This window comes from Pseudopipra pipra, chromosome 22, assembly GCF_036250125.1.
Source record: "Pseudopipra pipra isolate bDixPip1 chromosome 22, bDixPip1.hap1, whole genome shotgun sequence".
In the NCBI taxonomy this organism is placed as follows: domain Eukaryota; kingdom Metazoa; phylum Chordata; class Aves; order Passeriformes; family Pipridae; genus Pseudopipra; species Pseudopipra pipra.
In genome coordinates this window covers 239,852-252,498 of record NC_087570.1, presented here as the reverse complement: position 1 = coordinate 252,498, position 12,647 = coordinate 239,852, and the positions used below count along the sequence as shown (strand labels likewise).

At 44.6% G+C, this 12,647-nt stretch overlaps 2 protein-coding genes across 13 annotated transcripts in view; both read left to right on the top strand.

Moving 5' to 3' along the window:
• Positions 1–7,340, top strand: part of CAMTA1 (calmodulin binding transcription activator 1) — a 222,024-nt gene extending 214,684 nt beyond the window's left edge. For all 12 annotated transcript variants that reach the window (XM_064678278.1, XM_064678277.1, XM_064678271.1 and 9 more), the window contains one exon: positions 3,832–7,340. In XM_064678278.1, coding sequence (XP_064534348.1) covers positions 3,832–3,864 — 33 coding nt within the window. In that variant the 3' untranslated portion in view covers positions 3,865–7,340. The remainder of the gene's footprint in view (positions 1–3,831) is intronic.
• A 1,050-nt stretch (positions 7,341–8,390) lies between these two features.
• VAMP3 (vesicle associated membrane protein 3) lies at positions 8,391–12,537 on the top strand. Its single transcript, XM_064678267.1, has 5 exons — positions 8,391–8,516; positions 9,711–9,792; positions 10,411–10,569; positions 11,201–11,252; positions 12,046–12,537. Coding segments are annotated over exons 1-5 (312 nt in total). The 5' UTR covers positions 8,391–8,514; the 3' UTR covers positions 12,063–12,537.
• Positions 12,538–12,647: the final 110 nt, after the last annotated feature.

The following is a 12,647-nucleotide window of genomic DNA, read 5'->3' as shown; positions in this document are numbered from 1 at the left end:
AAGCAGCAAGGTGTTCACAACAGCACCTCAGTGCTTCTCCAGTGTCACTCTGACCGTAGATTGGCTCCATTTTTGGTAGCATTTGGAGGTACTTCAGTTCACTCTGGCTGTGCCTGCTGCAGAGTCTGCAGTGAGCAGGGCTGCCCTGTGCCAGCTGTCAGGAGAAGGGAGAACTTCCCTAGCCTCCCAGTGCCAGCTCCAGAGTGAGGAGTAGAGACTGGCAGCTGCAGAGTGCAGGTCTTTGTACCTACCGGGCAGTGTCGTAATCGGTAGAGGACTCACAGTACCTACCTGCACTCCCTGTGCAGTGTGACACATGCACCATTACATATACAGAACACAGAGATTAGTTAATAAAAAAAATGTGCTATCTTGGGATGGTCATCATCTTGAAGCTTAAGTGTATAAATGCTGTGGAATGCAGGGTTTGTTTTAAGCCATTGCATACTAAAGAGCATCTTTCAGTAATGTACCCATGGCAAATTTGAGAGTCTGAACCATTACTGTAGGGAAATTTGGTACTAGTATGTGCTTGTGTTTTTAAGCAGTAATTATCATTGTACCTGCAACCATGTAAATTGCACTTGACCAAGGAAAGTGTTACAAATGCAAAGCATTGGACATTGTCCTGCATGACATCCTTGTCTCTCAGTTGAAGAGACATGGATTTGATGCATGGACCACTTGGTGAATAAAGAACTGGCTGGATGGCTGCACTCAGAGTTGTGGTCAATGGCTCATTGTCCATGTGGAGACAGTGGGGTCCCTCAGGGGTCAGTGCTGGGGCTGATCCTGTTCAACAGCTTTGTCAGTGACATTGACAGTGGGATTGAGAGCATCCTCAGCAAGTTCACTGACAACACCGAGCTGTGTGTGTGCTGCAGTCACAGGCTGGAAGGAAGGGGTGGGCCATCCAGAGGCACCTTGACAGGCTTGAGGGGTGGGCCTATGAAAACCTCATGAGGTTCAACAAAGCAAAGCGCAAGGTGTACACCCATCCCTGGAAGTGTTCAAGGTCAGGTTGGATAAGGCCTTCAGCAACCTGGTCTAGTGGAAGGTGTGCCTGCCCAGGGCAGGGGGGTTTGGACTAGATGATCTTTAAGGTCCTGTGCTAAGGCTGACTGCTGCAGTAATTACCTTCTGTTGGCATGTATGTTCCAGACAAACAGATGCAATAGGTCTGCACCAGTACAGATACTGCATGCTGTAGGTTGAAGTTTGCAGCAAAGCATGTCATGCATTCTTCCAGCAAAAGTGCTTTGTTAGTGTAGCCTTTGCATGTAAAGTGCCAAAGTAAGGAATAGCATGTCTCAGTGAAAGAGCCACCAGCTTATTTAATGTGCATGTTCTCAGTGAGAGATCTATAATAACAGGTTAATTTTACATTACAGTACTGAAGTGCAACAGAAAACACTTGGAAGTTGCACTGCAAATCGTGCATTAATTGATGATATCTTGAACATAGTTAATCTAAGCCTTAAAAATTGTCCAGTGCAAAGAAGTACACCACGTTTTCTAGCATAGTACCACAGATCTTGGCACGCCTCCTGCTGCTAAGCAGCAGAGCAATAGAAGTATTAGCAATAAATTCAAGGGAGAGGCTGCTTTTCTGCTGTAAGAAAAGAAAACCAAATATACTGAAGATGGGTTGTTTGTAATTTGTGAGTATTTTCAGTTCATTGTACTGGCCCTCCTCTGTTTCCTGTACTGAAAAGGTGATCTGGCCATACACAGCAGGCAGAACCCCAGTGAACTCAGGTAGAAGTCAGGTTGTCAGCCTGAGTAGAGGCTTGCTGCTGCCTTCTGTGCAGTGCTGAAGCCTCCACTCCCTTGATATCAACAGGGTCTTTTAGACAACAGTTTGTGTAGACCCAAAATCTTCTTGTAGAAGATATCTCTGTGAAGTTGTAGCAGGCATTTGGGCTCAGCATAGCAGTGTCCAAGTAGGAATTGAGAACCCCCGATGCTGGTGGCTGCCTTGCCCCTTCCTCAGCTTGGGGATGAGAGCACTGCTTGGCACCTGGGGGAGCAGTACAGAGGCTCAGATTTCAGGGGTGCTGGGGCCCCTTCAGCAGTGGCCTTCAGATTCTCAAAACAGTGTGTGCATTTGGACTAGCACAGCCTCTGTCTTTCCATGCATTATATTCTCCAACAGGCCACTGGAATTGAGGTATTTAGTGAAGGTCTTACCTGCATATGGGTTAGTGTGGTTTGACCCCTGTTGGCCACTTTTAACAAATACTGAGAATGCCTTTGAGTGCTAGAGCTTTGAGTCAGCTAAAGCAGAGGTGAAAGCAGCCAGCTCCCTTTTGACTGTGGTTCTGAGTAATAGTACATGCAGAAAAATGAATAAATAAAATGGTGAAATGGAGGTGTATTTATAAAGATCAATTTATAGCCTTCATTGTATCCTTGTATTAGCAAGCTGGTGCAAGCCAAAAGTGGATGTGTGGGTATAAGTCTACATACAGTAGCTCCAAACTCTCACTGCTGCTGATTAGCTCTCCCAACGTGCATTTATTTATTGTTAAATTCACTCACTTGTAGCTGGTTTCCGTTACACAGACTTGCATCTGTGACACAATTTTTTGTACCATACCTTTGCTATTTATCCTTTCAAGATTTTGCAACAGCACTTGAGCACTTGAGCATGTACATGCTTAGCTAAATCACCTTTTTTTTTGTGCTCTGTTCTGCTCCTATTGCAGGGGTCCGTCCTCCCCTTGCAGGAGCAGAGGGAAGACAGGTGGAGGCAAGTGGCAAAGGGATCGTACTGCAGAGGAGCTCCCTGCAAGCAGAGCCAGAGCCAGCCCCAAGCACAGCCAGCTGCCTTGTGGTTTAGGGACAGCATGGGGAGTCCCCCTGGATTTGGTCTGGCTCCTTTGCAGGGAGCCTGCACTGACACACAGCCAGGTTAAGTCTGAGGAGAGGATTGCTGCTGCAATACAGAGTTCTGCACCAATACAGAGTTCTGTTTCACGTAACGGGGTTAAAAGGATTCCCTCCTCTTCATTCTTTTAATTTAACTTTTAACTCTTCCATCTTTCAGCGATGGCTTAGTTCTTATGCTGACAAGTGTTAGAGGCAGTAATGTGTCACATGCATTTTAGAGAGTTCTGAATGGGGCACCAGGCCTCATCTAGGGACGGTGACTCTTCCATGCTGTAGGTTCATCACCCTCAGCACACAGCATCCAGCATCCTCCACTGCTGGCTGGGAAAACACACAATCTACTCCCAACAACATGCTAGAAAATACAGCCCCCAGCAGCTGGAATACGTGTGAAACACCTTTTCTCTCACCCATACCAATTCTTCTGCTTGCATATAAACACTTTCTCATGTGAGATTCTGTATCAACACCAAGCTTCCTTTCCTAGTAGGATGGACTGATTTTTCCCCACTGTACTGGCCACGACATCAGGCTGTCACTGCCTCAACACTGTGTGGAGAAAAGAGGTCAGCACTGAACAACCCCTTTGCCATGACAAATAAGAGCAGCTGCAGGGTCAGTTAGTGAACAGCAGTCCAGAAAACCCCAAGCAATTAGATAGGCCAACACCAGAACAAAGCCCAGCTGTAGTTGCAAATACTGGGGAAAAACAGTAGCTGGAACTAGGAGTATGTCTCCAAATGTGTTTGTCGCAGATCTCTCGTGGCCCATTCTTGCACTTCCAACTGTTATGGTGTCAGGAAGGTGTTACCCTCCTGTCATTTCTCTGAGAGCTGGCTCTTCTGCACGGGAAGCTGGACCGAGGAGTCCTTTTGATTGTTCTGTGTCTTCAAGAGATTTGCAATAGAAGTATTACATAGCTCCTCTTTGTTTTTTCAGAGTGAAAGAATTGAAAAAGGCCAAGGAACTTGAAGATACGCAGCAGCATCCCGTAGCAATGTGACATTGCTTTTCAGACTGTTTTCATTTTCTGTTTTTAGCAGAGACATGCAACAACAACAAAAATACCCACTGCAGTTCTGGAAATACCAGCTGCAGGATTTTAACAGTAATGTTTTGGTCATTGCATTTGCACTTTCATGGACAACTTTTAATTTGTTCAGCAAGACATCTTGGAACTCAATCTTCTGTTGGATCGTTGGGAAAACAAAAGACACCAGGAAGAAATTGTGAGTTGCTTCATTCTCCGAGAAGGAACGAAGAAGCGATTAATTATCCTTTTCATATAGGGCTGTATTAAACAACATGTGGAACTGTACAAATATTATACCAAAAATATTGTTCAGAAAAGGTGGGAATGCACAAGCAACACAAGAATGCTGTTCCTGCACCTGTCAGTCATCTCCAAGAAACTGAAGCTTTGAGAGTCTCAGTGGAGGGGCTTAGATCAGTACATCTTTATTGGGTCCATGCATCCTCATTTCCTTCGCACTCCTGTCTTTTGTGTTTTATTTAAACCTCTACAGCACACTTAATGCAACTTTTTAAATCTGCAGGTTTTTAATACATCCTGTGGGAACTTACAGAAGGGGTTGGTGTGTGAGAGACACGGGTAATGCATGAGAATGGAGAGAGCAGCTTAAGCAAGTTTTAAACACTTTTTTTGGTATTTTTACTAGAACCTGCAAACATATCAACTGTCATGTACTTTCTCTCATGTTCAGCACTTTATTTTCTAGCCTTACCTTCATGTACTATTGTTTTAATTAAGTTCTTAAATAATTTGTAAAACATGTAGCTTTTTCTCTTATGTCAAACCTCTTGTCATTTTGCAGAGTCACGTACATATGTTGCCTGGACATTTTAAGCCACCTAAAGATCAGTGGTGCTGCATTCTGGCCAGTAAATTTCTTATTTTGGCTACTTCATCAAAATCTGGGCAGTTTTCTGTATATATAGAAGGTAGAAATGGAAAATGAGAAAAAATATTTGAAAGGGAATATATTGATTAATTACTAAATATTTTATTCACAAAGGGTCAATAACTTGGCAAGATAAAATTATTATTTGTATAGTTTTGTCTGAATGAACCAGAAGAGTGTGGATGTATTGTTTGTACATATTGTATATATTAAAACAAAGAGATATGTGCATGAACTCAAGAAAAAGAAATGAACAAAGCAAAGCATTAGTGGCTATGGTCTGTAAAATGAAACAAAAACTTTATTTCACTATAAGAAACTTTATTTTAAATGTTCTTTAGAAGAACATTTTTGCTAAAGCATGACTAAATGGCAAAAAAGAGCTACTGTATTTAGACTTAGGAAAAAAAGGCAGAGCAACATTACTTTAAAAAAAAAAAAAAAAGAAAAAAAGGATATGTTTACATTTGATTTTGGCTACCAGGAGTTTGGTTCAGTTGGGTTTAATTTATATATTCCTTGCTTTTTTTTTTCCCCCCGTCTTTTTTTTTCCTTTCTTTCTTTTTTTTTTTTTTTGCCAATGGTGCCAAGTAATGTGAATGCTAATATTGCTTAAGAAAATTAAGTTACTTTTGCAAAGCAGATAATCATAAGAGTACAAAAACCGTATCTAGCTTAACACCATACACTCACTCCAATAAAGAACACTTAGAATGAACATAAAATGAAAAAAATAAATAAATAAATAGTACAAAAGTAGAAAATATGTTTCACATTTTCATATCTCCTGCTGGAAGTCAGAAAATGTAATAAAAATTGCACAAAAAATTTAAAAAAATTAAGTAAAACTTAAAAAAAAGATGCAAACTGATCTTGTAGGGGTGTCATGGTATATTGCTATTTCCACATAGTGAGGAGCCAAAGAAATTAGATTTTTTTTAAATTGAACTACTAATTTAAAATTGTCACAGATTCTGAACAATGGGAACCAGGTTCTGATCTTCATTACATAGGAATGTAAGGGAACAAACTCCTGAAGTCCATGTTGTTACTGTGGGTCATGTACATGTATCTGAGATCAGAAACTGCTCCTGTCTGTTTGTCTCACTTGTGGCAGTTTAAAATTTCTGAATGGACTTGTGTAAATCTGAGGTTGTTAGTTTCGGAATAGTTGTTCTTGCTTGATCCCGGCCACCAACTGCAATGTTTAAACGCAGGGCTTGTTGTGAAGCCAAAAAATATTCACATATAAGAAGCTTTGAAACTGGTGTCTTTACAAGAAGAGTAAAAACAAAGATTGTGGCAAAAAAAACTGGGGTCAGTGCTCTTGGTGCCTTTTCTATAATTGTACCTGTTTTTAATTACTTCCTTTCACTGCCAGCATTGAATTATAGTAGATGTGCTATAGCTCATTATCAGAATTCTCTTGTACATTTCTGAACTGCTGCTTTATGACCTGATTCAATTCTAAAAAAGGGAAAAAAGGCAAAACGAATGGCCTGGCACTCACGCTGTGCCTGTGGGCAGCCTTGTAGCCTCCATTTACTCTCTGCAATTGGAACCTTAACCATTAAATTTTCCTCTCACGCCAAAACAGAACAGGAGACACTGAAGAATCTCCTTTGGAATGAATTGGAAATGCTCTGTATTAGTACTGGAAGAACTCTGACATTTTGAAAGTGAAATATTGTACCCATTAACCAATATGTGACAATATAGAATTGATCTGTTCTTAACAAGAGTAGTGACCTCAGTGGAAATGTTTTAACTCCTTGTCTTTACAGAAAATGATTCAGTAATATACAGAGCTATTTCAAATTACTCTTCCAGATCCATGGGCCTGGTGGTGTATCTACTAATCTAGATCCTGCTTCAGCCAAACGTTTAAGCCTGTCCTGGCGTTAACCATGCCGGCAGTTCCGCGGCGCAGCAGAACTCCCCGCATGCTTGAAGCCACGTACGGCTCCCAAGTGCTTTGTTGTGTCGGGCCGTAACCCTTCAGTGTGTCACTGGGGAGGGAGAAGGACTCCCCTGCAGTGAAGTGATTCTGCGAACCCTCTTCTTGGTTGTGGAACTTATATTTTCACCGAAGATAAGTAAGTGCAGCTTTCTAGGAAAATTCAAACTCCCAAGTGCCAGGAGCCAGATCTTCTGTCTTCTGATAATGGAACCGCTCCTTTGTGAAACACATTCGACAGCAGTAATACTGTGTGAAAGAAATACAGAATATAACATGAACCCCCTCTCTGGTTGCACGCTTATGGCAGTTCCACACAATAGCTGGTGCCCAATGGGGGGTCCCCAAGACTTGCATGTAAAACTAGTATAGATGTCTTCTCTTTTGTAAGTTTTATTTTTGTAACCGTGCATGTAAAGCATCACTGAATCAATGGATCTGTTGAAGAACTCAGCTGCTGGAACCATGCAAAATGTTTTGAATTGCCCTTAAAATATGGAAAATGTTTTCTGAATGCTTTATATTCTTTCTGCTGTAAATTAAAAACAAAGAAAATTTCCCCATACAAAGTGTGTGCCTTCTTTTAAACACATCTCCTCCATCCTAGTTTGAGAGCGATGTAGCCCTTTAGTCACTGTAAGGAACCATGAAAAAAATGTATTTCTTCTCTACATGATCTGCTTGTTAAGTATACTGCATCTGATTTCTCACAGGTGTAACAGCCTGCCCATGAGCAGGTGCAACCCCCAGAGCTTGTCTGAGATCAGATTGTTTTCAGTTCCTGTCAGTGGACAATCACTTCCAGGGCTTTTCATGAGAAACCATATGTACCTGGTAGCAAAATGCTAAATCCTACAGTGTGCACAAAGCAGAGTCAAATCCTAGGAGAATTCAAGAGGGTTGCTGATGCAGATATGTAAGAGGTCACAATAATACAAATAACTGAGACACAGTAACTTTGCACTGATCAGATATAGAAGTTACACAAATTGGCCCTTTTGTAAGGGCCAAATTGAAACTTTTGTACCAGACTACTACAAGGCCAGCCTAGCAGGGAAAACCAAGTTTAATAGTCATCTGGTATGCGAAAGACTCTTAGTCTTAGTAGTGCTGTAAGTTCTTCCAAAACCCAGAACCACAACAGAAGACGAGATTTCATTTAGAGAGTTTATTTTTGACTACAGACAGACAAAGTTTAATTATGTTCTCCTGATAAATAAATCAGCATTTAACTCCCCAAATTGATCTCAGCTACTTCCCCATTTTTCCTATTTACATACCTATTAATTGCCGAGTTCTTTAGTATTGTGGTGGGTTGACCCTGTACTGAAAGTAGACACCAGCTGTCTGCTCACTGCCCCACCTTCCCCCTTCTCCCCAGTGGAATGGCAGAAGAGAACTGGAAGACCAAACATGAGGGGAAAAAATGGCTGGAGTGAGAAAAAGCCGGTTTAATAAAGTGAAGGGGGAAAGCGAAAACGAGCCCAAGCGCAGAGCGGGCCCGGCGGAACCGCCGCGGGGCTGCGGCCGCAGAGCGGGCCCGGCGCGGGGGGAGGGCGCCCCCCCGCGGCCGCGCGCCCGACGGCTGCCTGGGGGCGTGGCCCCGGCCGGGCCCCGCCCCTGTCCCGGGTCCCGCCCGCAGGCCCCGCCCCTCTGACGTCACCCCGGGGCGCCGTCGGCGCCGAGCACAGTTCCCGCTGGACCCGCCCGGGCGCTGCGGCCGCGGCCCTTCCCGCCGGCAGGATGTGAGTGCGGGGCCGTGCGGGGCCGTGCGGGGCCGTGCGGGGCCGTGCGGGGGGACGCGCGGGGGAGCCGGGCAGCGGCGCCGGGCCCGGCCGCGCCCAGGCGGGCGGGGGTTCCCAGAGCGGCTGCGCAGAGGCCCCGCCCGGCCCCGCTCGGGCCGGTACCGGCGCGCTGGGCTGGCCGGGCCGGGCTGTTCCGCCAGTCCCCGGGCGCCTGTCAGAGCGGGGCCGCCCCGCCGGGGCAGCGCCTGCTGGGCACCGGAGCGTTATTGTGTTTGGAGGTGTCATTTCCGAGACTCTTCCCCTGGAACTAGCAGTGAAATAGAACCAAAGGTTGGCGGAAGTGCCAAAACAGTCGAGCGGTGATGCTGGACTGTACGGGGCCTGCTCCGAGCCTCGCCCCGGGCTTCCCGGCTCACGCCTTGTGCGTGTACACGTTTGTTCTCTCTCCGTGGAACTTAAAGTGAATGTACAAATGTGTAAATTCAGGAAATAGTCAGACTTGGCTGTTTGGAGTGCCAGGATGCGCTAAACAGGGGTCTGATGTGGAAGAAATAACAACATAGAAAGGGAAATTGACTACAGATAGTTCTAGAGATATGCAAAAAACCTGGCAAAGCAGTGAAAAGGGTATGAGGAGTATGTACAGGAACTCTTGCGTCCATTACAAAGATGCAGAGTGTTGAAGCTGGTAAACAAAAACCCTCTGTTATGAAATCAAAGCTGACCAGAAGTAAATTCTTGTATATGCCAGATCCTTTTTCCTTCTGGTGCTTTCGCTTGCTCTGTATCAACTGTTTCAAAATGATAGAGACGGCCAACAACAGAGAAGCACGTAGTCAGAATAACCATTAAGTTTTTGTATATAATTTTTTTGTAAATACTGTAGCTTGAAACTTAGTATTTGTGTTCATAGTGGAAAGCAAGAACACCCCTGAGCCTAAACTCTTGACTCCTTGAGCCCTGAACCATGGTTGGAGCTGTCCTGTACCTTATTGCAAAATGTGGTATTAGCAAGCCATTGCTGTCTCTTAGAATGGCAGGCAGTTTGTTGACAAGATATTTGGAACACAGTGTGTCTTGCATCTAATGTCAGCTGTTAAAACACCATTTCTTCAGTAGGAAACTACCCTACATTTATTCCAAGGATACATCTCAGGAATGTCAGATGAATAATGATGACTTTCTTTACTGCAGGTCAGCCAGTATCCCTGGAAACTCAAATGTGGCTGCTGGCAGTAATCGTCGACTTCAGCAGACTCAACACCAAGTAGATGAGGTAAAAGTCTAGTCCAATAGCACTGTCATTGTTTTCCTTCAGGAAACCTATAAAACTAGAAGAGATATTTTTACCAAAGCAGTTTTCCCTTCATTATATGAAGGGGAAGTAAGAGAAGTTACCAGTGTCCAAATATTAGCTGCAATCTTGCTGCTTGAGGATTTGGCAAAATTAAAGATAAAAACCTTTGTTCTTACAGAGAAAAAGCTTTTTTCTCATCAGTAGCCATGAAGGCTGACTGCCAAATATGATGTGTCTAGATTTTTGTGGAGTCCAAAAGCCAGGCTGCTTAGCAAGAGTATTTTTTGACATATGGTTTACTATCATGTTTATATGCCTCAACTCCTTCTGAAGCGGCTCAGGAATTATTTCCCAGGTTTGAAGGAATGCCAGCACTACTGGCACTACTGACTTTTTAAAGTAGGTATTAGGGGCTTCCAGCCCAACTGTGAATTCCAGGGTTTTGTTTAAGCTTATGACTGCATATATTAAAAGGTAATAGCCTCTGCTTCTGAAAAGAGAACACCGAGTACCATGTGTTGCTGTCTGTTGCCTGCGATTATGTTCTACCATGGGTTATACAACTGGTAACTTACTGTAAGCATTAAACTGGTGCAGGTTGTTGACATCATGAGAGTGAATGTGGACAAGGTATTGGAGCGAGATCAGAAGCTATCAGAGCTGGACGACCGTGCTGATGCACTGCAAGCAGGAGCTTCCCAATTTGAGACCAGTGCAGCCAAGCTGAAAAGGAAGTATTGGTGGAAGAACTGTAAGGTAACCTTCCCTTGTGTACTTATGCTGTGCAGTACTGCAGGTAACACTATTACAATTGGCATCCCAAAAGGTAGAAGAAGAGATTACTTTAGCCAATGTTGTTTAACTTACAGCATCTAGCTTTTTAAAGCTTGACATAGTGGCTGGGTGAAGGAATGAAAAGCTGGACTAGAGGCCATGCTGCCCTATGCAAGATCTTGTGTAACATGGTAATGGCCAGTGGGGAAACACGTCAGTAATGTGAGGTGTTGAGGAACAGGAAGAAAAGCGTAAAAATGCATAGCTTGAGTTAAAGTACAGGAAGTGTTAGAAAGTGGAAGAAGCTCACTCAGACTCCTGTACTTGTAGCTGTTGGCAAAGGTTGGAATCATCTTTGGTGAGTAACAAAGACTTGTGTATTCACTTGAGACAACCTCTGTGTGAAGGAGACTGTACTGCTGTGTTTTGTCTGTGTGCATGACCTGCCATCTCTAAGTGTGGATCAAGCTTGCTTACCGAGAAGCTTTGCTTGCCATGTTAGACCTGACACATGGTGCTAAATTCCCTTGAATGGGCTGTTTTCCTGTATCCTGAGGGGCAGTTAGTGCTGTTGCATGGTTTGTAGTAAGCGTTGTGTGGCTTCTTTTCACAGATGTGGGCAATATTGATAGCTGTTGTTGTCATTATCATCATCATCATCATCGGTAAGTTTCACCAAAGTGGGGATCCTCATAGGCTTGGAATTAATGGTGTTAATTCACTGACTGGTATAGTTTAAATGAAGCCAGGATACTCAAATAGAAGTACTACTTCAACATTAATTTGAAGTAGTAGTGACAGCTTTAACAAGCATTGTTTGCAGTGAATGGTAAACTGGGACTACTGTGGGAGCTCCAGGACCTGAATCTCAACCTTGCTATGAAAATAGCAGGACTTAGAAACCAGGAACAGACGTGCTTTTTTTTTTTTTTTTTTTAGCTGCATGTTGCAGAAGCGTAAGATCAAATTCCACACACCTCCCTTGTCCGAGAACTATTCATCATTTGCCATAGCTTCCTGCTAGATAAACCTCTTTTGGTTTGGGAGTTCCAAGTGCACTGCCATAGCAGGGAGGTTTTCTTTGAGTAGAGGTTTTGCTGCCAGATGAAATGAGTATAATGTTGGGTTAGGATGGAGAGACAGGGAATGTGTAGTTCAGTCTTTGAGTCCCCATGTAATCACCAGATATTTCATGGGAAGACAAAGGTATTAAGTTTGTGCTGTGATACAGTAACAAACACTGCAGTAACCACTGACATCAGAGATGTCCTCCTGGGTGAGAAGTACTGGAAGGCAAGCACAAAGGAAGAACGCAGCTAAGAAAACCAACATGGGCAAATTCTTAGATTTAGAGGATTTAAGAGGGATTTATCTTTATTATCTTAAATTCTTAAAACGCAGGACTGTTATGGTGAGGGGCTGAAGGACACTGCCCCACTTCTTTCTTTTTTTTTGTAGTCTCGACTACTTCATGAGTTACAGGAAGAAACTCAGATCAACTGAAGGTGCCCCTGAATCTTCAGCCTCTCCACTTCAAACCTGCTGCATTTTCAGTCCATTTACTGCTGTTTAAAGCAAAACTATTTTCATTACTGAAATGTTAACTAACTTTACTGGTTGCCTTAAGACACTCCTGCCATTAATTACTAACAAGCACAGCTCACCACTTGCACAGTGCCTTAATAAAGTGGGGTGCAGAGCTCCTGAGGCGGACCCGGCTCTGGAGCTGCGCGACCGCCGCTATGCTCGCCCCGCGCTTCTGCGCGCGCGCGGGCCCCGCCCCTGTCCCGGCCCCGCCCGGGGGCGGGCCCGGCCCCGCACGTGGCGGCGGGGCAGGCGCGCGCACGGGGGCCGCGTGCGGTGCCGCGTGAGAGGCGGGGCCAGCGCACGCGGGGCCGCGGCCCCGCCCCGCTGAGCGCGGTCTCCTCCAATAAACGGCTCTGACCCCGCCTCCGCCTCCTCCTCTGTTCGCACGTGGCGGGGGTGTGTGGGAGAGGGGTCGCCGCGTGCGCCGCGTTACGTAACCGCGCGGGACGGGGGCGCGGCCCCTGAGGGCGCTC